Consider the following 27,623-nt stretch of genomic DNA (forward strand, 5'->3'; position numbering starts at 1 on the left):
CCGTACGTGAACAATACAACAACAACAGTCTAAGGAATAGAGTGATAAAAATGATGAATGCAAGAGAATGAGATCACTTACAGCTGCTGGTGCATAAATTAACTGCATAATAAACCCAGTGCATGGAAGATTAATTAAGGAAACAAGTTGAGTCTTGGCTGGCTGAATAGAGAATGCCAGAAGGATATGTGTTGGTAATTTGTAACTGTTAGAGATTAAGCAGATCTGATCTGACTGTTTAGTAGGCTTAAAAGCCATATTACGTGTTGCATATCCCGATTAGTTTGTTCAAAACATTAAAACCAAGTGAATGCAAGAACTGAAAAGTTAATTAAGCCCTAACCAGTTTTTTCTTTTTTCTTTTTTCTTTTTTCTTTTTTTCATGAATATTGGATAAAAACTAAGTTCGTTTGTCTATTCAATCTTACGTGGGATCTTCTAGATAAAAGAGCTTTTCCTAATTGTATATATTAACTTGAATATGTCAAACACAACATCCAATCTACATCAAACCTCCTTAATTAAGCACGCACGAATTTACATTTGTGAGAGAACATTTTCTTCTACACCGCATGTCATGGGTTCACATGTAAAGGTTATTTTATGATGAAGCTAATATAGGAGGTTTTGGTGGATTTCATATTGTAAATAAATTTGTTATGTAATAGATTTCATATTATAGTTGTGCTACCGCATAGTTAATATTCTTTGAGGTCTTGACATATTTGATTGTTAATATTAATAAATTTGTATTGTAAAACTAAAAAAAAAAAAAGAAAAAGAAAATGCAAGAACAGAATAAATTTATAAGATATGTCCCGATCGAGTTTTCCTTGTGAAACCATGCACATAGAAACAAAAGAGAAAGGTGACTGATATACACAATTAAGTCAATCAAAATGCTGAGTTTTAGCCATATTAAAAACGATTGTCATTTTCTGCTAAAAAACAAGAAAAATTTTGTTGCATGTGAAGCTATTTGTGTACAAAGCTGCTGGGATTCGATCTCTTGTATTATGTAATTACATTGTAAGTTTCCCATGGCCTGCCTGCGACGTCCTTGATAATTACAAATAAAAACTTCATATAACAAAATCTTAGAATAAACCCACAACATCACGTGCGTAAACATTGTATTTATCATTAGAATATGAAATTGTTATTTCGTTTAGTAAATCGCTGATCCTATAAATACGCTTAGCTTCACGATAATTAAAGCACCAACTTCAAAGCTTCATAGCTTAATTTCAGACACGAAGAATCATCTACTCGTCTTGAGCTAGCAGCTACTTTATTCTTTAATTGAAATTAATCAATGGCAGTATTGCTTCTGAAGAATTCGGAAATGACCCTCATTCTCTTCTCATGCTTAATTCTAACTCTAAGCGTATTCAATGGCATCAGCTCAAAATCACGGGACTGCGACGTATTACACTCCTCCCTATATCCGTAAGCATTCCTCTTACATACGCTAATCTTGTTTTTTGGAAAATTATTATGTGTACATTAATATTCGCCTCCTCTATTAATGCTGACCGGTAATATTGTACACTCAAGTGTTAAAATACAAAATTTTGACAGTTATATGAATTTAACTCTTTTTATCTATATTCTAAACGAAAAATGATAAAGAGTCTTAATGGTGACACAATGGCGATAAAAATAACAATAAAACCTTGGCAGTGTTATAGTGTTAATCAGAAAATAGTGCCAATTTTTTACTTGACTCTATAACGCTATATGATGTTACAGTTGTTTTGCTGCCATTGTGACAGATTTTTCAGTTCAAATATCAGTACTCACAACCCATTGTTTCAATTCTTGCCCTGGCCTTGATCAGAGAAGAGCTCATTCTTTGCATGATTGTATTAAGCGCGCGTGATTATTGTTTCTGGGTTTCAGCTTCTGCTTGTTATGGGTTTGCGGATCAAGGAGTGATGATAGCAGCAGCAAGTGAAGCAATATGGAACGGAGGTGGTGCATGTGGGCAGTATTATCAAGTAACCTGTGTAAGTGGCAAATAGAGGCACCCCTAACCCTTGTCAAGGAAGCAGCTCTGTGGTGGTGAAGATTGTAGACCTGTGCCCGGCAGGTTCGTGTAGGGGCACCATTGACTTGTCACAAGAAGCTTTTGCTTCCATTGCTGACACTGCCTGCGGTGTTATCAACATTTCTTACCAACAGTACGTACTACAATTAATTATATACCCAGCTACACTTATGATATTATTCCTTGAGTAACTCTATGCATCCGTTTTCTTAATGATTTTAATTCTATGTTCAATTCAAATGTTCTTACAGGATTTGAACTTTTGGAGGAATTAATGAGCCTTGGATCTGAAATTTTCACGCCATTATATTGGAAGATTGACTTATCAAGATCGTTTATCTTCATTGTTAGTAGTGTGTATGCCATCTAGTTGAGACGAAAGCAAGATGTCAGGGTTTGAACTCTACTCACTGGGTGGGCAGGAAATTGGATTGCCATTAAGTTAAATTTAAATATATATATATATATATATATATATATATATATATATATATATATATATATCTTTGTTATCACCTATAGAAAACTTGCATATTAAATAAGGAAATGATTATTAATGAAAGTCGTTTCAATCATTGTCCATTCATTGCTTCAAACATATTTTTATTATATGCACAGTGTGTTTCAAGTCAAATAAAAATTTGTAACGTATATGTGTAATTAGAAAGACCGAGGACCACCAACAAGCGCGTAGATCAGCTAGCATATGGTTGTTTTAGCTTAACCAAGGTCTTCGGTTCCAGACTTGGGAATACAGCTGCGTTAAATACTTGTTGGGAGAGATTTGTCACCCTAGTGGTCCTGTCCGGCTCGAATCCGAATTAGTCGGGGTCCAATGTAATTTTCAGATATAAGATGATTTAATACACAAAAAAAAAGACCCAGGACCTGCCCCGGAGCACATCCGAATTAGTTGGGATTACGATAAAAATAAAATGAAAGTACATCAAAAGCTTCAGTTATTATATGGATAATAATTATACTGTCTAGAGACTAATACCTCAAACTCATTGTACCACACACCAAAAAATTTTACACTAACTAGACTAACACACACCGCAGAGGAGTGTGTATGTTATTCTAATATTCTAAAATCATAACTATACATATTATAAAAAGCACATATGCGACAAGGTTATTAAAAATTCAAGTGATTGTCTTTGTAAAAATATATGTAACAAAGTTGGGATACCAATTGATAACTACAAAGCGGGCATTAGTCTTATATGTATTATATAACTTTACTGAAACCTTTTCAAGTGGTTCTTGAAAACGATTGATTTCTTTCTTCCCAATAGAAACGAAGTACTACTTGAACACTCAGTTGTCTATTTGCGTAATACAAGACAGAAAAAAATTGTTGCAAATTGATGCTATGCAGGCACCAAGTTGCAGAGAGTTTGATCTCTTTGGGAAATATATCCTTGTATGTATGTCTCATTGTACACTTCTCGAGCCCAGCTGCGTTAATTGCCGGCCCCCAGCAACCCCCCCCCCCCCCCCCCCCCCCCCGCGCCCGGCCGGTTGAGAAGAAATTTTTTTTTGCTACAAATGTCTAATTTCAAATTGTTGTTTGGGGAACACAAGTAATTTTGAGAAGTTAAAGATTAATTAGTTTATGTGTTTGATAAACTTTTTTAAAATCATTGTAAGTAAGATCACTTAATCTTACAACAAATTTTGATAAGTATTGAAGGAGTAATTTGTCAACATTTTTCAAGATAATTCCAAAAATCTCTTTGTAAAAATTACGCAAACACATAAAATATCCATACAAATTATTGACTTAAAACTTTATGGAGAAACAAAATCATTAGATATAGTTTTAACCTAAATGAGATCAATATTTGAAAATATTTTTTATTCATCATTTTGTCTATTTTGTCTATTTTAGTGATATGTGTTATTGCACTTGCCACTACACTTCAACAACATATTTAATTTACCAAACGCAAAATGTTGCATGCTTTTAAAATGAATATTACTCTTAAAAACAAAATTTACTAAAAAAATGATTCTCTTTATTATTTTTACAGCACTGTTAATAATTATTATTTTAAAAATAACAACATTACTAAACTGACCGAAAATCTTAGATAAATAATTAAGCTCGGCTATGAGAGTGAACATTGTTTTTATATATTTGCAATATGCAATTTTAATATGAAATAAAATTAAAACTTGTGTGTACCTTATCAACACGCGAATTATGAGCCTAATACTTAATTCTACATATCATGTAGCAATAGTAATACAGTAAAATACCTCCCATCAATTTATAATACTAAGAGTTTAGCATGAAAATGAATAATGGTACATATATGACATAAAAGAATGCCATTTTACAATTGTAATAAATAAGTTGTTATCCTTAAAATAGATAGTTAATCAGATGGTTTAGTCCTTGCGGAAAAAAAAAACCAAGAAATATCAATGGATCAAGTTGAGAAAAGTCCTTTCATTTGCATTTTTTAAAATATAATAATTAAACATGTATTAATCTCTCAAAATATAAGGATTAAATAAGAATGAGGCTTGATATAAGCCTCGTATTGTAATCAAGCTATAATAAATAATATTCGGTGAAACCATAATACAAAAGAACTGCGCGCCGGGGATGGATTAATTAATTCCGGGAAGTTTTTATTTGCTAATTGGCTACTTTGTAAAATATCCAAAGCTGATGATTGGCCGACCTTGGTGACAATGAAAAAGTTTATGCTACGAAATCAGAATATTCGTATTGTATTCATCAGTGTATAACATTAAATAGTTCGAGTTAACTGAAATTCTAACACTATAAATAATTTCTTGTCACTGCCAATCAAAACACCACTTCAAATTGATTAAGCTTTCTAGCTAATAATTAATTAAAGAGAATCATCAACTCTCTCTATCTGGCTAGCTAGCTTCATTCTTTGCAATATACTGATCAATGGCATTCCTATCAAACAACTCCCGCATCGCCCTCATTCTATTTTCGTGCTTAGTTATGAGCTTCCACTCATCAGCGTCAGCTCAAAATTATGGGACTGCAACCTATTACACTCCTCCGTACATGCGTAAGCATTCTTCCATTTTCTAGACATTACGTTATCGGCTACTTAAGTTTATAATTTCTTCATTATGCCCCTCATCAAGCCACAATTCATCCCGGTGCCGCCACTGCATGTGTCACCGTAGATAAAAGACTCATTCTCTGATAACATTATATGGATAAATTAATTAAGCATACCCTTTTTCGATTTTGTTAATTTTTTTTCGGGGGATTTCAGCTTCTGCTTGCTATGGATTTGCGGATCAAGGAGTGATGATAGCAGCAGCAAGTGAAGCAATATGGAACGGAGGTGGTGCATGCGGGCAGTATTATCAAGTAACCTGTGTAAGTGGCACAAACGCTGGCACCCCATACCCTTGTCAAGGAAGCAGCTCTGTGGTGGTGAAGATTGTAGACCTGTGCCCGGCTGGGTCGTGCAGGGGCACCATTGACTTGTCACAGGAAGCTTTTGCTTCCGTTGCTGACACTGCCTCCGGTGTTATCAACATTTCTTACCAACAGTACGTACCACAATTAATTATACATACAGCTAGCCAGACCTATGATCTTTTCATTTATAATACACATGTTTTGTTTTTTTAATCTATGTTGAATTCAATATTTATCAAACTGCAGGATTTGAAGGGATGGGTGCCACATTTTGAAGAATATTGGTTGATCAATATTATATTTTCACATTGTTTTTGGTCAATGATCAGTTATTTGTATCAGCAGCAAACTATCGTATCACTTAAGAAATGAATATTTAAACTTATTATTATATATTATCATTGCCGTTTCTTAGCATTTATGTCTATATAAAAACAAACCTTTCAAGATCATGTCACGTGTGCGATCAGTGTCCAGTAGTGAGGAATTTTAGTGCCTAACAAAATTAATCCAGTGAACAACCCAGGACTGGACTGCGAAGGATCCATGATCTTCATTAGTTGTACGTGCAAAATTTGATTTTTGACATTGGTGGAGCGGCCACCAATGATGTAAAGACATTAAGTGCTAGTATTTTCACATAAGCATTAAGTACAGGTGATATTTGGTCACTCGATCTATTTTATCAGCTCTCATTTTTCATTTTTTATTTTTTATTCTTAAAATTGTCCTTATTAAAAGTAAATATTTCTTTCTTCTCTTTTAAGCTCTCAATAAATTAACTTTTCATCCCTTAATTTTTTCTTTAACTGATTCACCATTTAAGTCTTGTATTAGCTTTTCATCAAATCCGAAATTAAAGTTAAAATTTTAGGTTATTACAAAAAAATCAAAACCAATATCATCAATAATAACAAAACCCACCATTTGTTCATAAGATTTAATAAAATCCAACATTAGAATTCATCGTACGTTGGTGTAGGTGATAAATTGATGGTAAAAATATAGGTGGCGGCGGCAGTGGTGATGAATCAGTTGTTGTAAAGATATATGGTGGAGGTGATGGTTGTGCTAGAGAGAGGAGGAGAAAGAATGAAATAAAAATGAACAATAATTTTTTTTTTATTTTTTAATAAAATTAATTTTAAAAAATAATAAAATAAATTAAAAAGTGAGGGTTAGTGAGATAATTTTAGGAGATCAAATATCTGAATTCATGATGATAAGCATTTAGTTGTGGTAGATTATGGGCTCAGATATGGGAACAAATTCGGACCAATTATGGGCTGAGGTTGACTAAATTACGGCAAATTTGTGATTGTTAGTAGTGTATAGTTGTAATGATCGTTAATTAAGAAGATGAAAAAAATATATATTACGAATATAACAAACATGTCTTATCCCCATACGAATCTTACAAATTCAAAGGAGTACGTCCATAGAAAAATAAGAAATAGATTAGAGGATAGGTATAAATTTTGAGTCCAATATAATTCCACAGAAACCATTTCAAACAGCTCTTGGTATTTATGAAGAATGGTGCTTATATTTAAGGCAAAATCTTCTTGGAAATTTGGAATATTCTGTCTATTAGTCCACTTAAAAAAGACTATATACATACACAGACATACATACGCGTCTGCACAAAGATCCAGAGAGATCGATCTCTCTTCATTCTTTTGTTCCCAAAGCTGATAATCGGCCGACCTTGGTGACAAGGAAAAAGTTTAAGGTGCAAAATCAGAAGAAACCAATGATATATAAGCTCATTCGTCAACAATAATATTGTATTCATCAATAATATACAATATAAGATGTCAATATCAATATTAATAATTAGATGATTAACATCAGCTTTCGTTTTCATCACATAAGAGAATTATCATCAACTCTCAAGCTAGCTAGCGACCTGCTATTTTTGTTTTCTTTTTGGCAATTTACGAATGGCATTCCCACTGAAGGCCTGTTGCTTGGCTCTCATTCATCATGCTTCTGTTTTGTGTATTCATTAACTGTAACGGTTAACAAAGTATATGAATAAAATTACATCATCGTGGGTTCATAGATATATATCTCATCAATGGATCAGAAAGTAAGAATCAATTATTTGTCTACATTTGGTACTCTCACTTGTACCTCCTGTTTTTCGGATAGGAGTTCTTTCCATGATCTGAGCAAATTATACATGATACGGGTGTTTGATGTCTAATAAAAAAGAATATATGAGTGACAGAACTACTCTGCGCATAAACGGGATTGCCACTCTGGATTGCAGAGCAAGAAGCATCAAGCACCAGGAGGCAGCAACAGCAGTTGATTCATGGCTGGCATTAAAGTACACATGCTTTAGATTTTCAATCACAAAGCGCTGTGATGAAACCTTGCCCACGACGGCATCATCATTACCGGCTGAAGCTTCCTCCAGTATTAGCTGCATTTATTCCTTTTCATCACTTCCCGTCTCTACACAGTGCAATTGCCTTTCTTCAACTGTATCCCCTATCAATGTATCAATCTATTTTCTGAAACCGCTTCCTGTCATGAAGAACCTTATATGAGTATACATTCACTCGTACAAGTGTAATGGTTTTTTGAAGACTCCTAAGCTTGGAAAAAATCTGCCTGCCTCGGAATTCGGAAATTAGTGCTTCCGAAACAAGCCTTTGCAATAACATCTGCTGAGAAGCTCCTCAGGTCCCCCAGCAACTCTAATATCAATTGGCAAACCATTCAAAGTTTATTTTTCCCAGATGCAAATTTAAGTTCAATTTATAAACCCCTCAAATTTAATGATGTGTTCAATTTACCTATGGTCTTTAAAATGAAAAACAAACTGGAAGGGGGGGGGGGGGGGTGAGAAAAAAAAGATTTGGGTATGCAAATGAAAAAAACAAAGAATAATAACGGAAAATTTAGAATAAATAAAATTTAAAGGGACATCAATGTAAACTTGCAATGTTGTATATAAAATCAAAATTCTGCTACCCTAAGAATTGTAACGAGAAACACTGCGTTTGCTGCTGCTGCTGCTGCTGCTGGAGGCTTCATCTCCTTCTCTGCAAATATCTTCAGGTTCAGATCTCTCTTTGTACAACCTCCACGTGTCTGTGCATCTCTCGTTCATCATCTGACGAACGGTTCAGATTTTGTTGATTAGGAAATTGATTGCGATGAATTTATTTTTGGCGCTTAAGATCTCTGATTAAGTGGATGAATTAGAAAATATCTTTTCTGAATCTTTTTTTTTTTTGGTTGGATTTTTGTATGATATGATTAGTTTTTTGGTTATTTTGCTGGTAGGCTTTTTAGAAATTTTAAAATTTTGATTGATGTTTTGTGTTTCTTTTAAAAATTAGATTTTTGAAGTTAATATTGAGTGTATGTGACAGGTTTCTCTGATAAAATGTCTCGTGTGTACGTGGGTAACTTGGATTCACGAGTTTCTGAGCGGGATCTTGAGGATGAGTTTCGTGTGTTTGGAGTTATTCGAAGGTAAGGATTCCTTTTTTTGCAAATTTATGTTATTGAGCAATTTTTGTTATCAATATGTTGTTACTGGTCAATAGAGTATATCTCTATGTTCCTACTTTGCAGAGAGTGAAAGTCAAACGCACTATATTTCTCTTTTTGTTTGTATTTGTGTTTGTGATTGTTTGCTTGCTTGTGTATTCATTTGTGTATGTTTGCACTTTTTTGAAAGTGTATATGTTAGGCTGAACCCTGCGCTTGGTAGTTTCCTTATCTGGGAAGCTGGGAAATAGCGGTGGGCGTTTTGGGTTTCGGTTTGGTTTTTACAAGTTTTGGTTCGGATTGCAACCTGTTCGGGTTTGAGAATTCAACCCAAATGGCTTGAAAAATTATTTCGGTTCAGTTCAGTTTCAAATTCGGTCCGGGATTGGGTCATAATTTTGGTTTCAATTACGGTTTGGGTTGGAATTTCGGCTTAAAAAATTCATAACAGCTTAAATCATATGGTAAAGTCTGCTTCTGTTTATACCAAATCAAGCATTAGCACTATCGAACTATAATTTGTTACAAATACTGAAAACACAGAACATTTTTTAACGAGACAACAACACAAATTATAAACAAAATAAGCGAAGCCCCAACAAAGAAATCCAAAACTTTGTCTAAACAGTAGAGCATAAAAAATTAATTAATTCATACACAGAAATGAGATTATACTACACTAAATTTGACTCATTTTTTTGCTTGCTTTAAAATATACAAGTATGCTTTGCCAGTAGTATCACTCTCATAATCAGCACCAAGGTGCAATTAGACATGTATTTTCTTAAAATTAATCTTATAATAAAAGTATTTGTTCATTTGGTGAAAGAAAAAATAAACAGAACATCTTTACCACTTACGATCAACATTAAATGGAGAGCAATGAGCTTGCAATGCCGATGATTAACCTCCGGGTGCTGAAACGCCGACGAGATGGAAGCCGTGAAATTGAGCGGTGTTACTGGTGGGACGTGAAATTGGGCGGCATTACTGGTGGGAGGAGCAACCGACTGCTGCTGGCGTGTGATGGAGTTGAGAGATGACTGCTGACCACCGATGATGAGCTGGCGGTGTGGCACGGCTAGGGGCTGGCGGTGTGACGCTGTTAGGGGCTTGAGATTTGCCGTCAATCGGGTTGGGAGAGTTGTGAGAGTCTGAGAGAGAAGTTAGGGATTTTTGGGATTGGGGGAGATTAGGTCAATCGGGTTGGTGGGGGTATCTATATTTTTTTTAATATAAAACCCAATCGGTTTTGCTATTCGATTCGAGTAAACCCAAACCAAATAACAAAACTGATTGGTTTTAGATTTTCAATCCGTTCGGGTTTTAGGTTCGAACAGAACTGAATCAAAACCCAAAATAAATTCGAGGTTTGGTTTGGTTCTGTTCGACCCGACCCGAACGCCCATCCCTACTGGGAACTGTGAATTCTTCTTTATTGGTCCATGGTTACTTACAAAGTGTGAATCTCATGGGTTCCAAGTTGTTGAAGGCTTTGCCATGGACTGAACTTTGTTTGTTAAGCCTTAAGAGATAGTACTTCCAATGCTTCTCCTAGCTCACTGTCTGATACATTATCTTTGTGTGCAGTGTTTGGGTTGCTCGGAGGCCGCCTGGTTATGCTTTTATAGACTTTGATGACTATAGGGATGCACAGGATGCGATTCGTGAATTAGATGGTATGTCAAGATCCTTCATTTCTGATTATGACTATTTCAATGTGATTAACAGCAGTTCTTTGTCATTCTCAAATTCTTTTGCTTGCTTAATGACATGCTCTTTCACATCATTTTTATTTTTATTTTTCTGTTGGTTGGGATGATGGGCGGCATGTGGTTGGTAATATGAGCTCATACTGAAAAGAAAGTCTTCAGTTGTATTGCCTTCTCTTGATATACTTGACCGGTCTAACAACTATTTGATGCTGTCTTTCTTTCATCGATTATGTTTTGAGAGGTTACTCATATATTATTCAGGCAAGAATGGCTGGAGAGTTGAGCTTTCTCACAATTCAAGAGGTGGAGGTGGTGGCCGCGGAGGGGGTCGTGGTCGCTCTGGTGGTTCTGATTTGAAGTGCTATGAGTGTGGTGAGCCTGGTCATTTTGCCCGTGAATGCCGTCTGCGTGGTGGTTCAGGGAGACGTCGTAGCCGCAGTCCGAGATATCGCAGGAGCCCAAGTTATGGACGAAGGTGATTTTACTGAATCAGTTATTTTTTATTTTTTTAGGATGTCTAATTTACTTGGTTTCATACCATACTTGTATTTGGACTTCCAGCTGGTGTTGTCTTACTTGCCCATTGTATTTTTCAAGTATTTTTTCCCAAATAAAAAAACTGTGATGGGCATCTCACATAATCTGGATATGGGGTCTTTAACATGCTTTTATGAACCTCATTATTGTGAAGCAGGAGTTACAGCCCTCGTGGGAGATCCCCAAGACGCCGCAGTGTGTCACCTCGTGGGCGTAGCTATAGCAGATCACCACCGTACCGTGGGCGTGAGGAGTTACCATATGCCAACGGGTATAGTTTTCTTTAACTCTGTATTCTTTCCCTACTTTTGATTTCATTGCAATGCTAATTGATTGAAGGGCTTCCTTGTTGAACTGTCAAAAGACCTTTTGCAACTTCAGAAACAATAGTGTGTTATTTAAGTCAAACACAAAGACACTCTCACATTCACATTGATACGCATGCACACAATCATTCATTTAGGGTCCTGTGTGCAGTTTGGTTTTTAATTTATTATATCAATGAAGTATTACTGCCAATTTTTCTGCAGAAATGGTGCAAGGGATCGTCGCAGAAGCAGGAGCTGAGCAGTGAAAACTTGGTAACTTGCCTTCGTTGGGAGGATCCTGGGATTAAGTGTGTTTAATATGTTTTGGACTTCAATACATCTATGTTTTTATTTTGGTGACGCCCTCAGGCTCTTGGATTTGGATAAGTTTTCTTCTTACTTTACTACCATGTTGGTTACATTTACTTTAGTTATGAATAGTTGCAGTTTCTTAATGAACACAAAACTATTTAATGCTTATAATTTATTGAGATAGCTGTTTAGAATGCTGCTAAAAGTACATGCTTTTCCTTTTTCTTTTTGTGTCGAGGACAAGGTGTCTTCTGGGTCTGCATCATTGGTTTAGTGGTTCTACACTCCCCTGGGGCTTCATTCTGTGCTGCCCTGCTATGGGATCTTCAATTTTGCTTCATTCTCTGCTGCCCTGCAATCAATTTTGCTTCATTGTGTGCTGCCCTGCTTTGGGATCTTCAATTTCCAATTATTGTGGGTCCCTACCGGCTTCATCTTTAGATGCTTCTCTGTTTGATTTGAGTCTCCTGCTGTGGAGCGCCTCCCTCAAATTCTAGTGGCTTTTCTTTTATTTAACTTAAATGGATAGTGGAGCTGCTTCAAACACTTCTGGAAGGTATTTAATCTGTTCTTCAGAAGTTGGGGTCTTCTGGTCTTTCTAAAACGAATGGGTTTGGAATATTGAAATCTAAGTTTAACATGAATTAAATAGATATGATGGTGAGTTTGTTCTCTTGAGCATGCATGATCTACCAACTTGTTATTTCATATTCCATTGAAGTCTTCTGCATGACAAGAATCAGTACGGAGCCGTAAAATTCAGTCTCTGGTTGGGTATGTCATTAGATTCTCTCGGTGATCTTTTATTTTAATTCGGGCATTTGGGGTCATGGATTGTTCATCTGTCTTTTGGTGACCTTGGCTGATTGATGTTGCTTTGGCCTGCTAGAGGAGCTCTTGCCATCATTGAGAGGTCTCCAGTACCAATTGGCCTTTGGCTCAGACCGATCATAGCTGGTTGACATATTCTGCCACAGATAATATGTTTGATCTTCTAGGATTTTGTATGACTTTAAACATGCTGCAATATGAATTGGCGTACTCATTTTGTTTTGGTATTCACTGGAGCATCGACCTACTTATTTTTAGCCACTATGTTATGTTAGTGGTTTAGTTTTCTAATATTTGCCTGGATCTAAATCAGTCTTTGCTAGTTTGCTTCTGTCATTACGCCTGGCATCTCATTTCTAGATTGCTATCTTATCACCCCCAGAATTGTCTCAGAATTGTTGAGATTTCACTGGCATATGGCGACTTGCACTGTTGCTTTCTTTCTTTTAATATTTCCATGGTGTCAATGAAGTCTCAGCTTAATTTTATTATTGATATTAATTAAATGGGTTTGCGATAAGTGTTGTGAGCGGAATCATGTTGAAATCATTAACGCCGTTGAGTCTGATCTGATTTACTGATTGAATCCATGCATGAAAGAAGGATTTCATTCTGCATGTTAGCTAAATAATGAGTTACCATTTTTCATTGGCATGCTAAATTGATGATTGTAGTTGTGAACTAAGTACATGTATTTCACCTAAACCTTTAGCTAAAAAGCGCAAGTCTTGTATATGAAGCGTTACTTCTCTAAATCAGTCATGGCAACACATATTTTCAATATGTGGTGATCCGAATCAGAAACAAATTTGTCGCCAACTATGAATGATAGTTATGATTGGATACAGATTAAGGTCCTGAGGTACTGTAGTTGTGAAAAAAAAACAGTAAGTCTGTAATTATGAAATAAAAATTAATAATATGCAGTAAATATAAATTTTAAATAATAATTTTGATAAAATTATTAAAGATATAATAAATTTTTTATCGTATTTATAAAAAATTATATCAATATGATTTTTAAGTTACAGTAATTAGTGTTTATTAAATATTTTATTATTATAACTTAAAAGATACAACTACTTAACTTCAATTCTAAACGCACCTTAAGTTGTGTACATGAAATGTGCAAAGCTTCTTCTGCCACCGAATGAAATCATAGAAGATTTTTGTTTTTCATGTGATGGTTTTAGAGAATTGAAGCCTTTTTTGACCGTAATATCAGAGCGCGGCTGTACCTTGTTGAGACCCGCTTGGCATATACTTCTAAATTATGAAAGCATAGACTTGTACAAGGCTTCTCGGCGCTGGCTTTAAGGAGGTGTCAATCGTTAGTGTTCACCACTGGGCCAGGGAGTAATTGACTAGGAAATTGGAATTGAAGATATAATAATAATAATGATGATGATGATGATACCGTTTGTAATGTTTGAACGCAGGATTACGAATTTGAGATGTACAATGATTGGATTCTGCGTCAGCATTCACTCTGTAATCTTCGTAAAAACGAAACGGCATCGTCAATAGTATGCATTTTGCGGGTACACCTGGCAAAGAGAAACACCGAAAAGCAAACAATTTTCATATTTCCCCCGCGATACCCGTCATTGGTTTGATTTGATGCAAATTTCAACTTGTCGTTTCCCCACGTGCGTTCGGGCAATGTCGTTGGTTCGCCGCCGGAAAATCGATCATGTGGGGACCGCGAGCCGCACGCCTCACTTTTGGAACCTGTGAATTACGGGGTGGAGAGCTTGTCAATTCTCATTTGTCATTTCTCATTAACGAGACACACGTTAGTTGAAATTATGTATAGCTGTATCATCATCATCATCATCATCATCATTACTATTTACTCGAACCAGTAGGAGAGTGTTACTACTGCATTTCGTCTCTAATAGTCATTGGCCGGATCCTCCAAAAGGAGAATGGCGGCCGGCCCTCACCTCCCCTCCTCAACAAACATTCACATTCATAATCAATATTGAGGAAAGATTATGGTTACGTTGGAGTTACGTTGATGGAGTTCTCTGATGGTAGAATATGAATTTCAACTATACATATAAAGTGATAAATAATAAAAATTTTGTTATAATTTATTATTTATTATTTATTATTTTATATATATGAATAAAATTCGTACTCTACTATAAATAAACTACAACATAACCGAACCCTTGAGTAAAAATTTACATGAGTCACATGACAAATTTTATCTCTGTAAGAAGAGGTTGTTATTATACCAATTATAAATAATTAAAAAAAGACGGCTGCGCCTGGGACCTACTAATTGGATCCTGTTCTAGTGGCTGCACCCCTATCCCTGTTCTATCTAATTGACTGACTGACACGGGATCATGCTTCCAGACGCCTTTAAACAGAAATGTGTGTGTATGAACCCGCGTACGGACTCGTATGTGCGAGTCACTCACTATTCACTAACGGACGAAAATGATGGAAGAGTCAAATCAAAATTCCCCTGAAAACTCCGTTAACAAATATCATTCTATTCTCTTTTCACTTCCTTTCATTTGTCGAACGGATATGCCCTTCACATCTATATCTAATCTCAGTCAAACTGTCTTCTTCAAACTAATTATTGCAAGTTTTTTTATTTTACTATAAAATTATTTGTTTTACTGTTAGTTTTTAGTGGGCTTTTAATGGAACTCAAAACGCATAACCACTTAGTTATGTTTCTTCCCCACACGTCTCCCATCAAATTCTTTCAAGAAATATGTTGCGCAAGCTCTCTTTTGGGATTAAGTCATTAAATAATGGTGAATTTGTATGCAGGTGAATGACTTTCAAAAAGCATGGAGTTTCACAACGAGAAGCTTGTGAGGTGACTAAGTAACTGTCTACCTTACTTGCTTTTTCAGTTTCTTGCAACTTTTGATCAATGGATTATTATTATTATTTTTTCGTAGCTTTTACAATGTTGGAAAGAATAACCTTGAAACAGAAAAGCCATTGCCAGTATACAAAGCATCAGCTTCTCGGATAGAACATGAGGGCGGTATAGGTGAAAGAAACAGGACCACTACTTACAGAATCCCAAAATTTGGAAAGGTTAATAGTTTTCCCAGAAAATTATGAGCCATTGAGGAGGAAAATTCTTGATCCAAGCAGTGATATTTTCTTAATATGGAATAGGCTTTTTCTGTGTTGGTGCTTAGTTGCATTGTTTGTCGATCCTTTGTATTTTTACCTCCCATCAGTAGTGCACAGTGGCAATTCATCACGTATGACTTCTGATTTAAATTTTGGGATTATTGTCACTTGTTTTCGAACTTTTGCCGATGTATTTTATCTGTTGCATATGGTTATTAAGTTCAGGACAGCTTATGTTCCCCCTAATTCTAGAGTTTTTGGAAGAGGTGAACTTGTTATGGATCCAAAGATGATTTCAGGCGGTACCTGAAATCAGATTTTTTTCATAGATCTGGTGGCTGCACTTCCCCTTCGTCAGGTACTATTATGAATTTTTTTTTCTGGGATTAGAATTAAAAGTTTTTGTTAATACATCAATAATATGTTAATTGAGTATTCCGGATGAAAATGAGTAGTGCTTGGACAGTAGAGTAAAGCATAGAAAGACTAATCATACTCTGTTTGGATTCTGAGAGAGTGTAAGAAACTAAAACAGAGTAGTAGATGAACTTGAAATTCCTATATAGTCGGGGGGTGAAGCATCTCAATAATTTGGATTTTGGAAACATGATAAAAAACATTTATGTATATAACGAGAAATTGCCATCGGATGCTTGTTCCTTAAATAAATGACAGGATTTAGGAGTAGAAATCCCAGCACATATTATTAAATTACACACCCTTTTCTCGCACATGATTTTTTTTCCTTCTCATTGCTTGAAGTTTGTAACTTCTGAAGCGAAAGTAAATAAGTAACATCTTATTGTTGTTCTTTTTCTCTCTCTTGATTTGGCAGATTATGATATGGTTCATTTTACGGGCTGTCAGAAGCTCTCATGCTGATCACACCAACAATGCCCTCGTACTGATTGTTCTGCTCCAATATGTTCCCAGATTATATTTGATTTTTCCCTTAAGTTTCTAGATTATCAAGACGACAGGAGTAGTTGCAAAGACTGCTTGGGCAGGGGCTGCATAAAATCTTCTATTGTACATTACAAAATTGGTCCCTCACCATTTGTGCCGATCATTACACCCTATTAGCAGTCTCTAATTAGTCAAATACTTTAAATTTCTCATGACTTGGCTTCTGCTCCTGCAGGTCTTAGGGGCATCATGGTATTTATTGTCAATTGAACGGCAAGCAACATGCTGGAAATCTGAATGCAAAAACGAATCAGGCCCTGTGAAATGCTTTCCTCATTACTTGGAATCTGGCACATTGGATGACAATGATCAAGGGATATGGGAAAACAGTACTCTTGTGTTTAATAAATGCAATCCTAGAGTACAACCAGTTTCATAAATGGCATGTTTGAAAATACATTGACAAATAATGTTGTCTCCTCTTAAGTTCTTGGAGAAGTATTTCTATCGTCTCTGGTGGGGCTTACAGAACTTGAGGTATGCTTCATGTTTGCTGTGTTATCTCATTCTCCACTTTCCGTTCTGGATGATGACAATGATAATTGTGATGCAGTGTTTCAGTTTAAATAAACTGATTTTTCCTGCTTTACTTGAATGGCTCATTGATAATTGTCTCTGCTTTGCTTCTTGTTTTGTTAGCACAGAACTTTGATATATCTTTTTTTCCTTCGTCAATTTCAGTTCTTATGCTCAGTCTTTGGCCATAAGCACATATATTGGGGAAACCTTGTTTGCTGTACTCATCTCAATCCTTAGTCTAGTTTTGTTCGCTCATTTAATTGGAAACATGCAGGTACTGAGAAGCCTCTGAGCAATCATGCTTGTTTCATATTTAATTCCGTTCCTTAACATTCCAATTGCTCACCCTTTAATCATTCTATATCAAGTACAGACCTATTTGCAATCCATTACTGTGAGATTTGAGGAGTGGAGGCTCAAGCGACGAGACACTGAGGAATGGATGAGACATCGCCAAATCCCCCAAAATCTTCGAGGACTTGTGTTAGGCGATTTGTCCAGTATAAGTGGCTTGCAACTCGAGGAGTTGATGAAGAATCAATCTTACATGCCCTTCCTACAGATCTTCGTAGAGATATCCACGTCACCTTTGCTTGGATCTTGTTCGACGTGTAAGTTCCTTTTCAACTAACCTTATACTGAGGGGACCAGAGCATCATTTGTAAAGATGCGTTCTGTTTCTAATATGATAATCACATATATGTCAAAAGCTTAGCAAAAGAGATGTTGTTTAGCCTGTGCTTATACTGGAATTGCAGGTTCCCTTTTTCTCGCAGATGGATGATCAGCTACCAGACGCCCTTTGTGAACGCTTGGTATCCTCGTTAAGTACTCTCAGGGCACGTACATAGTTCGTGAAGGTGACCCTGTCACAGAAATGCTTTTTATAATCAGTGGGAGGCTGGAAAGCTCGACAACAAATGGGGGCCGGACAGGTTTCTTCAATTCAATTACTTTGAGGCCAGGCGACTTTTGTGGTGAGGAATTACTTGCATGGGCATTGCTTTCAAAGTCTACAGTCAACTTGCCTTCTTCTACAAGGACAGTGAAAGCTCTTATTGAAGTAGAAGCCTTTGTGTTAAGAGCAGAAGATCTCAAGTTTGTAGCAAATCAATTTAGACGTCTACACAGTAAGAAGCTACAACACACTTTCTGTTTCTACTCTCATCACTGGAGGACATGGCCTGCCTGCTTCATTCAGGCTGCTTGGCGCCACTGCAAGAAGAGGAAAATGGCCAAGAACCTTGGTATGATGGAGTCTTTCTCATATGTTCCTGATGAGCAAGTGGCCTGTGAAACTGAGCAAGAGGAGGAAGAGCATCGTACCTCAACTTCTTCTCAAGCAAAGCAGAATCTGAATGTTACAATTCTGGCTTCTAGGTTTGCTGCAAACACTCGGAGAGTAGGTCAGAAAATCAAGGGTGTTGAAATGCCGAGATTGCAAAGGCCTGATGAGCCTGACTTCTCAGCAGGGGCAGATGATAACTAATCCAACTCCACCCAAAACAACTGCTTCCAAAGGTCTGAAATTCAATATTTTACCTGAAAATCCAAGATTAAAACACCCTGCTAAGATGCTAAGACTATTCATTTCATAGCCATAGGTAATCAGAAACTGCTCAATATGACAGGTCCAAGCTGATTGTAATTTGTTTAATGTGGTTTGGTCTGCGCGTATATCGTCATAATGTGGCATTGAGCTATGCGTGGAGTCATGAGCTCGATGTATTTATGCTATGTATTTTCAGAAATTAGACTTATAGATTGACTTGTATCAGAGGAGAATTCCATTGTAAATTCGATCCTCTTTTCTCTTATACTCGGTTGTATTCTCCTTATAGAATGACTTATCATTACATTTTCATCACTTGTTTCATACCATTCTGGTCTTGAATTGATGTGTTGCACCAATTTCTCCTACAAAGGAGAAAAGGCATCAAAACCCTAAAATAAAGGCTGGCTGAATGCTGGTAACAGGATCAATTAGATTAGTATTTGAATAGTTATCAAAGTAGGAAAAAAGTCATACGAAGTGACAATTGACTATAAACTAAAATGATGAGATCCTCGTCACTTCTAATCACATTCTTATACTTGTCAATTAGTTTCCCATCAATTTAGTCTAACATTTTTGCCTCTTATCCTCTATTCTTTGACGTTCAACAAGAGTATCGAAAAAAATATTACTTTTTGTTATTTTCTCATCACTTTTTTTTTTGTTATTTTTTTCATTAAACACTTGGAGAACATAAAAGTAGTAAGAAAGTTGTGATAATAACAAGATTCTTATCACTTTTAATCATTTTCTTCTTAATATTCTTATAATTTTTTATTAATTTTTCGTCACTTTATCATCAAATTTTATAATGAAGTAATAAAAAAATAGAAGAAACATGATTGTTCGAGAGAACCGTTATCTTAAAAAAGAAATATGAATTTACTAAATAACCTATCCTCTTCCTTCGTTCACTTTTCTAATTTAAATGCAACACACAGATTACATGATAACATAACTTACAATAACTGAACAATTAAAATACAAATAACAACTTCCACTGCAACCCACTGACATGACTGGCTAACTCAATAACTGAAGCAATGAAGTGCAATAATAATACAGCAACTACCGAATTCACAAGCGAACAACGTGCATGAATAGATTAGGCGCACACAGTTCCACCCCACCTTGGCACGAACCTCGTCCTCAAGGTTGAAGTCTGGGCAACTCCTGAAAAATCGCCATTTGTTCTTCTTCCAAGTTACATCCTCAAGTGGCAGTCCCTTCCATTTAATTGAAACCTCCATCTCGGCTCCTCGATACTTATTCTATGTTTAGTAATAACTCGGGCAACAACTACAGCTTTCTGGCCGGGGCATCAACTCAAGATTATGAGATGGCGGAGGCAGTTGTTGCTCAGCTGGTGTTACACCGCCAATCGACTTTTTCAGGTTGGAACTTGGAAACACATAATATATAAATAATGTATCTTTGATCCAACTGGAACTTGATTTGTAGTATGATAAATGACAAAGAGTGTTGTCGCTCTCTCGTTACTTGGGCAATTTTCTAGTAACATTCTGGCACTTTTTAATTTTAGTTGCTTCTTGATTAACAACCATTTTGTTGCACCTCTCAATAGGGATCTGTTATTGTTACTTTCACTTTCTTTATCAAACTTAGCTCTCCGGACTGTGGTCCTGGAGATGACAAGGCTACTATTATTTTATTTCTCACATTACAAGCTCTGCGAGTAAGCAAAGTAATTTTTACATCTCGTACCCACAAATGCCGGCTTTAAAAGGGCGATTTTCAGTTTTCATACACTAAAATTAATATATATTATTTACTTTCATTACTTTTATAATACCAATATTTTAGGATATTATCTTTATTTTTAATTACACTTTTATTCATATTTATCATAAATTGAATAAATCATATAGATTGAAATTAAAAAAAATACACACTAAAAAAATAAAGAAAGTATATATTTCGGTAAGATAATAAGATATTTTTATTGTATTTTTTATTATTTTATAAATATTTTTTTCTTATAATAAATATAGTTTTATATTCTTAATATCAAATATCAAGAAAATTATTCATTTATCCTTCTTTTTCTTCAAATTTTTGAAATTAGAGATTATTGGTACTATTATAAAAAAAATAAGTGATATATATTAATTTCAGTAGGGGGAAATTTATAATCTTCCAATTTAAAATTCGAAACTACAAAAATGAAAAATCAGCTAATCTTGTAGCTATCAGCATGTGCACTCCAGATTTTAATCATTAGCCAACTACTGAAGCCATTTTAAAATACAAAAAGAACCTCGTTCATTAAAAATAATTGTTCTACCTATCTTCATATATAAAATTAAGGGAAAATGACACTCTTTTATCTCCTAAAAATTTTTCCAGATATATAAGTAGATTCTTAATGTTTTAGGAATATGGATAAATTATTTTTTGTTCGTTTTTATTTTCTCATTTTATTTTATTTTATTTTATTTTATTTTTTGTTATTTGGGAACATCAAAATTCAGACCATATTTTCTGTGTGTGGCTCTATTCCACAACAACATAAACTAAAAGAAATTTTGTGTGTTCATACATTTAAGATTTCATAAAATAAATGAACCAATAATTTCTCATTTTATTTCTCAAATGTCGAACGGGTTGTTAATTTAAACACTTTTGGACAAGGCGAGTAAATTTTGGCCCTACACTACATTAATTACAAAACCCAAAACCTACCTGCAGGTAACAGGTTTAATCCCATAATGAATACCAAGTGCCGAAGGAATATAACCGAAACTAGGTGGGGTTTTGTCAAGTCAATGATTTTTCCCTCTTTTTTTTTTTTTTGGCCCCAAATGAACTTTGCTGGACAAAATCCTAATGAAGTGGACCTAGGACGCACGGCCAAGGAAAGGTACATTTTTGTCCTAATTAAAACAACCTAACATTGAGCTTCATAAACTAAACGGAAACAAGAATCTGCATATGCTCACAAACAGATCACTTGGCCCCAGCTTTCTAACCCTACTAATGAAAAATTGATTTGTCCAAGCACCAAAAAGCCTCCAACAACTCCCACCACTTCATTGCCTGCCGACACTTCAAATTTATCAAACCATACACGTGCTGGTTTGCACAAGTGTAGGAGCAAATTGCGTAAGAAACAAAGCCAAAGGGAAGTTTGACACGAAAGAGTGAAGAGCAAGACAGATTTACATTAGATAGAAGCGGTCAATAAATGCAAATGTACATACATATGATTTAAGTTTTTGGAATCTAAAAACCAGAAAGCATCAAGCAAGCATGCTCATGCTTGGACCTCACTCAAATGCCTGGACTTTACAAATTTAATGTGGCTTGAATCTGAAAGGCCAAATCACACCCAACAAGAATAAAAAACCAACTGTAAAATGGCGGGGAAAAAAAAGATACAACATCCTATCTATGACAAACAACAATAAATCAGTGCCTAACAGTGACAGATATTTCACGTAAAACATGAAAGGAATTCAGAAGACTGTGACTACGGTATGGAAAATGATTGATGAAGAGAGAAAATTTTAAATGTCGAAAGTGAAAGTTCATTTTATTGAATTAAATGGTATTGAATTAAGTGGGCACCCTTCCACTACTTGCTAAGGATAAATGAGACGATCTTCAATTTCACCGCTAACATGAATGTCTGCTGTTGTGATGTGCTTTGGTTGAATTTGAGATGTATGCTTTTCATTTCTGTCTTGCCTCAATGCGCTATCAGCTCATCTGCTCCCCAATCAAATCAAGCCCCACAAGGAGGAAGGTCACACCTTGAAAGAGCAAGAAGTAGAAGTGCACTCCCTGGGCTGCTAACAAGCTTCTGACGGAAGCTGTAAGTAGGAGGAATGCGAGCGTCAGTTCTTTCCTGTATATCTTGTTGACCTTTTTCTTAGCTGCGGGAGCTGATTCTTTCTGTTCCTTTAACTGGGTTAACTCAGAAAGCTCACTCTCGGAAGCTCCTCTGAGTATCTGTGGCTGGTTCATTGTCTTAGATTCTCTCTCAACAGCTGCTAGCAAGTCAGATTCTGATGATCTGCCAGCCTTCTTGGTGACAACCCACTCATAAGAGCTACCCAACTGGAATAGTCCAGATACCATTGCATTGAATTTGGTCACTGACATAGTGTTCTCGAATAAGAGGTAAGGCACAATGAAAGGAAAGGACTTTGGGGCAGGAAGAATATTGAGGAATGACATGAAAACGGGAACGTAACAAATGACCCACACAGGAAGCTCTGCCTCGGGTATGAACATGGTTAGAGGAAGAATTATGCAGAACAATGTGAAGGAATAGAAAGGAAGTATAAGTTTCCTCAATAGAAAGAAGAGCAGTATTAAGTTTCCTTTCTTCCACGTCGGTATCTGCAGTGTTACAGAATTCATTAGTTGTATTTTAGTTTATTAGAACACTTGGAAAAATAATTTGAGTACCAAATGTACCTTAGATTTTATGATTGCTGGAAGACACAAGCGGAAAAGTTGCATAGGGCCGGAATGCCAACGATGTTGCTGCTTTCTATAAGCTTCATAAGACTCAGGAACTTCACAAAGGACCTGAAAAATTTACAAAGTAGTCAGCTTTCTAAAATTGTTCTGAAAATTTTTCAGGAAATTATATATCGGTTTCACTCGAATCCATCAATAACTTATTAACTAAATCTTGAAGCAATCCTAGGAGTACAATCACATAAAGATAATATTACACAATTTGAATACAAAAGGAGATCAGCCAAGATTAAACCAGTACCTTGACATCATTAAGGAATATGAATTTCCAACCATTGAGATGAGCACGAACAGCTATGTCCATGTCCTCTACGGTTGTTCTTTCAAGCCATCCTCCAGACTCTTCAAGGGCCTTAATTCTCCAGACGCCAGCTGTTCCGTTGAAACCAAAAAAGCTTAGAAATACTCCGTTAACCTGTTGTTCCACCTCGAAATGAAAAGACAAATTAATGTTCTGGAGGCGTGTCAGCAAGTTCTCATTCTTGTTCACAAAAGCCCATCTAGCCTGTACCAAACCTAAGTTGGGATTGTCCTGCAGCAACAAGGGAAACAATAGGCACCGATTTATTGTCTACAAAGTAATTTCTTAGAAAAATTCAATAAAATGACTAATGTTTTATTTCTGTACCTTGAAATGTGGAACTGTAGTTTTAAGAAAATCTGGATTAGGTTGGAAATCTGCATCAAATATTGCAACAAACTCGTAGTCTTTCACGTAATCACAACCCATTGCTGACTTAAGATTCCCAGCTTTGTAACCGGTTCTAACCAAGCGATGACGATAAACTATGTTAATACCCTTTTGTCTCCACTCAGAGACCTCTGCCTTAATTAAATATTGGATGCTCTCATCATCAGAATCATCAAGAACTTGAATCAGGAACCGATCTTTTGGCCAATCAAGTTGGCAGACAGCAGAGATGGACTGCTCATATACCTGCACAAGCCAGAGGAGTTCCATCAACACCATTGATCATGCTAATTCCGGATGTCCCTGCTTTATGTCATAAGCCTCATGGACTTCTGTCCAGTTCTTCAGTTAAATTGACAGATCTAGATATTCAGAAAAAATCAGGAAAGTTCTTTGGAAGTGCTATAGTTGTATCTTATACTTTTAATTAGAAGTATTTCATTTTAAGATACTAAAACTCCACACCTAATTTTTTAAACTTTGCAAATATTTTTGAACTATATTATCAAGTTCTAAAAATTACATTTTTACTGAAGTTGATCTGACTCTTCATCTTCCGACGTTCATCCATACTTTTAAAACCTCTTAAATTTCAGCACTACAGTTCCATTCAAGCTGTGAGATTCTAGGACATTGTCCCATCAATTCCTAAATTATAAAATACTCCTATAAATCAAACAGTCTCAAATCTAGAGTTATCATTTGCTAGAAGCATACAGCAATACAACACAGACCAAATCAAATTAAAACACAAAAAAGATCAAGTTCTCTGTGCTACCTCTTTCTCATTGCACATGGGAATTTGAACAAGAACCATGGGATACTCAAAACTGGACCCCTCAACATCATCAGACTCGAATTGATTCCCCTCAATCCTTGGCTTAATCTTCTTGTACTTAATCCAAAAACAACCGAAACACAGCACTAATCGATCCACAGATTGGATAAGGAATAAAACAACACAGAAAGTAGAGAGTGCTTGAATTGTGGGTGCAATGTAATCAGCTCGAAATGTCAACCAAGCAACGTATACCATATGAAACAAGCTTTGGATATCACTGGTTCTTGGCATGTGTAAATGGGGGTTTCTAAAATAATGCCAGCCTTTGAAATAAGCAACTAGTTCAAAAGCAAGAATTGCCAATGCAGTAACCAAAAACATTTTAATGACTGTGAAAAGCGCTTTCCCCTTTCCCATCTTCTCATTATCCATTGAAACACCTTGTCTAAAGATCAATCTTTTCTTGATGGCACCAAGCAGAGCCCAAAGGAAAGTAGCTAGCGAAGCTACACAACCAACAGCACGGTGTGCTTTGAGAAGCAAAACCCATGTGACTTGCTTAGCATTTTTGCCTCTACTCTTCTCAACTGGCCTGAATGCAGCATCTGGGCCGTTGATTTCAACAACTGAATAGTTAGGATTCTCCATTGTAACCACCACTGGAGTTCCCTTTCTCGTATCCTTTGACCACCACTCTGAAAAATCTAAACTTGGAGCCATTTTAAAGCCAAAAACACTATTTTTGTATCACAGGCACGAGAAACAGGAAAAAAATTAGAAACAAAAACATTCAGAAACTAAGAAGCAGAAATCTTCAGAACCCAGATCTTGCTTCAACAAACGAACTAGATCCCCCAATCAAATAAAAAGAAGTAAGAACCCACTACAAAAATTTAAAGTTTCTCCATTTTACAACACAATGTACCTAAAAAAAGCGAAAAAAAAGTGGAGGCTTTGAGAGGCTAAAAGACAATCTAGAAGACACAAGCAACATGGGAAAGCAACATCATGAGGAAAAGTATCTGAAGCTGCTGCTGGAAGAGTATGAGTAAGAAGAGACCCTAAACTAAAACAAAACAAAGCACCACAAAGCTTCCATTTAACTTAACTAAATTAACCATTTTGTTAATAATTTTAGCTCGCAGAATATGCTGAGATAATAAATTACAGAAACATTGCTTAACATGGGTAACGTCAGCTAAATAGTACCCACAACACAAGTTGACTCAAAAAGTGAAACACTTCATTCAACACGTTAAACACAACACTCTATTCTTAGTGAAAAAACCCTGATTAGGCTTCAGTTTCCTTTTGACTAAATAGTGTTTTTGTTACTTAGGAATAATACAAGATCGCGGAGCTAGGAAATCTAAAGAAAAATACTCTCTCATCCTCAAAAAAATTATTTTTACCATCGGATGCTTAATAAAATAAATTTTTAATACATCATCTTGTTGACTCGTTCTAATAAAAATAAAAATAAAAACCTCAAGTGTTAAAAATGATTCCCCACCCCCCCACCAAAAAAAATGCAACTTAATTGGCTCACTCAAGGTATCATGTAATAAATGGCGATTAATTAGAAGATTATCATTGTTATTTTTATTATTACCACCGGATCATGTCGGTTATGCACATAAATAAGATAAGAATATTCTTTTGTTCTGTTACTTTTGTCTTGGCACAACTTTAAACATTGTGACGGGGCTAATTTGCATAGTTGTCCATTAAAGCTTGGCCATTCAGTTTATCGTTGTATTGGTTAGTTTATAAGGAATTAAATTGAGGATTAATAATAGTGTGCAAGTAGTATTAGATTATTTAGCGCATATAATTATGGAGGGATTAAAGAATGAGGAAAGTACTCAATGTATGGTATCTCGAAGATATAAGCATATCTAGATATTTAGACTATACCTTATTATTATGGGTTCAGGAGTTTGAATATTTATATGCATCATTTTATTTAAATATCTAAAAATAAATTAATTTATTTATGTCTCGAATTATTTAAATGGTAGATGAGAGATTCACTTAATCACTGTATATTATGTGAAAATTTTTATTTTAAATATCTAAAAGTTAAATAACTGGGTGAATGTAAGCCTAGAACACAAAGGAGTCGAACAGAATGAGCCATTCAAAGAAAATTTAATGATTAGGGAAAATTGGCCTTAACAAGTGGCAAGTCTCAAAACCATTGAAAGCTTGAAGAAGAAGAAGAAGAAGAAGTGAAGAAGTTGCTTGTGATGGTGTTGCCGACTTTTTATTGCTTTTTGCCACGTGTGTTGGAATGGTTATCATGAGCATTCTTTGAACTGGTGGAAACTAATTAATTTGTCAAAAAGGAAAGCAAGTAATTGACCTGTGTTTGTAGTAACTGATCCAGTGATCTCATTACACTTTATTGTCGTCCTCTCGAGTTTCTTGACATTTGTTTGTTCTCTTTCACTGTTTCGCTGGAGCTCGACCAATTACAATGAAAAGACAAAAAGTCGCACGTTTTCTTGTTGGAATTCAATGGACTGCTATTTTTGTGTTTTATTCGCTTAACAGAAAACAAGCGTTTATATCAACCGTAATCTCATTGAAATCTGAAAATTAATATTATTATCTAAAAACACAAAGGCCTGTTTCAGATTTGCGATTTGGGGGCATACATCCGGTGCCATGTATGTGATCAATCCACATCAGAAGACAAGCTTTTTTCAAGTACCCAAATGATGGTTTGAACTTGATTTTTAAGTACCCAAATGATGGTTTGAACTTGATGAGTTTAAGTTATGACAAGTTTTTTT

The 27,623-nt window shown here is 35.6% G+C and overlaps 3 protein-coding genes and 1 pseudogene across 4 annotated transcripts; 3 read left to right on the top strand and 1 right to left on the bottom strand.

Moving 5' to 3' along the window:
• Positions 1-4,985: 4,985 nt before the first annotated feature.
• LOC18054118 (EG45-like domain containing protein) lies at positions 4,986-5,730 on the top strand. Its single transcript, XM_024192438.1, has 3 exons — positions 4,986-5,112; positions 5,326-5,608; positions 5,724-5,730. The coding sequence occupies exons 1-3, from the start codon at positions 4,986-4,988 to the stop codon at positions 5,728-5,730; spliced, it is 417 nt and encodes a 138-aa protein (XP_024048206.1).
• Positions 5,731-8,480: 2,750 nt separating this feature from the next.
• LOC18053946 (serine/arginine-rich splicing factor RSZ22) lies at positions 8,481-12,917 on the top strand. 2 transcript variants are annotated; one of them, XR_002903952.1, is made up of 7 exons: positions 8,481-8,549; positions 8,867-8,969; positions 10,578-10,666; positions 10,964-11,177; positions 11,397-11,510; positions 11,770-12,415; positions 12,749-12,917. XR_002903952.1 is itself a non-coding variant. In XM_006450140.2 (6 exons), exons 2-6 carry the CDS (start codon positions 8,881-8,883, stop codon positions 11,804-11,806), a joined length of 543 nt encoding a protein of 180 aa, XP_006450203.1. In that variant the 5' UTR covers positions 8,481-8,549; positions 8,867-8,880; the 3' UTR covers positions 11,807-12,917. The 2 variants fall into 2 exon arrangements, 1 of the variants encoding a protein (XP_006450203.1); XM_006450140.2 differs by having other exon boundaries at positions 11,770-12,917.
• A 2,390-nt stretch (positions 12,918-15,307) lies between these two features.
• Positions 15,308-19,118, top strand: LOC18053947 (annotated as a pseudogene).
• A 2,928-nt stretch (positions 19,119-22,046) lies between these two features.
• LOC18053948 (probable xyloglucan glycosyltransferase 5) lies at positions 22,047-25,992 on the bottom strand. The gene is made up of 5 exons (XM_006450142.2): positions 24,823-25,992; positions 23,982-24,290; positions 23,595-23,885; positions 23,288-23,401; positions 22,047-23,209 (listed from the first exon to the last, which is right to left on the bottom strand). The coding sequence occupies exons 1-5, from the start codon at positions 25,543-25,545 to the stop codon at positions 22,565-22,567; spliced, it is 2,082 nt and encodes a 693-aa protein (XP_006450205.1). The 5' UTR covers positions 25,546-25,992; the 3' UTR covers positions 22,047-22,564.
• Between the last annotated feature and the right edge of the window lie 1,631 nt (positions 25,993-27,623).

Source organism: Citrus clementina, unplaced genomic scaffold (assembly GCF_000493195.1).
Source record: "Citrus clementina cultivar Clemenules unplaced genomic scaffold, Citrus_clementina_v1.0 scaffold_1, whole genome shotgun sequence".
Lineage (NCBI taxonomy): Eukaryota > Viridiplantae > Streptophyta > Magnoliopsida > Sapindales > Rutaceae > Citrus > Citrus x clementina.

Excerpts from the sequence above, each read along its gene's own strand:
- LOC18054118 (XM_024192438.1), top strand. The coding sequence starts at position 4,986 with ATGGCATTCCTATCAAACAACTCCCGCATCGCCCTCATTCTATTTTCG. Across the intron at positions 5,113-5,325 it reads TTACACTCCTCCGTACATGC|CTTCTGCTTGCTATGGATTT; the intron begins GTAAGCATTCTT and ends GGGGGATTTCAG.
- LOC18053946 (XM_006450140.2), top strand. The coding sequence starts at position 8,881 with ATGTCTCGTGTGTACGTGGGTAACTTGGATTCACGAGTTTCTGAGCGG. Across the intron at positions 11,178-11,396 it reads AGCCCAAGTTATGGACGAAG|GAGTTACAGCCCTCGTGGGA; the intron begins GTGATTTTACTG and ends ATTGTGAAGCAG. Across the intron at positions 11,511-11,769 it reads GAGTTACCATATGCCAACGG|AAATGGTGCAAGGGATCGTC; the intron begins GTATAGTTTTCT and ends ATTTTTCTGCAG.
- LOC18053948 (XM_006450142.2), bottom strand. The coding sequence starts at position 25,545 with ATGGCTCCAAGTTTAGATTTTTCAGAGTGGTGGTCAAAGGATACGAGA. Across the intron at positions 24,291-24,822 it reads CCATGTGCAATGAGAAAGAG|GTATATGAGCAGTCCATCTC; the intron begins GTAGCACAGAGA and ends TGGCTTGTGCAG. Across the intron at positions 23,886-23,981 it reads CTACAGTTCCACATTTCAAG|GACAATCCCAACTTAGGTTT; the intron begins GTACAGAAATAA and ends TTGTTGCTGCAG.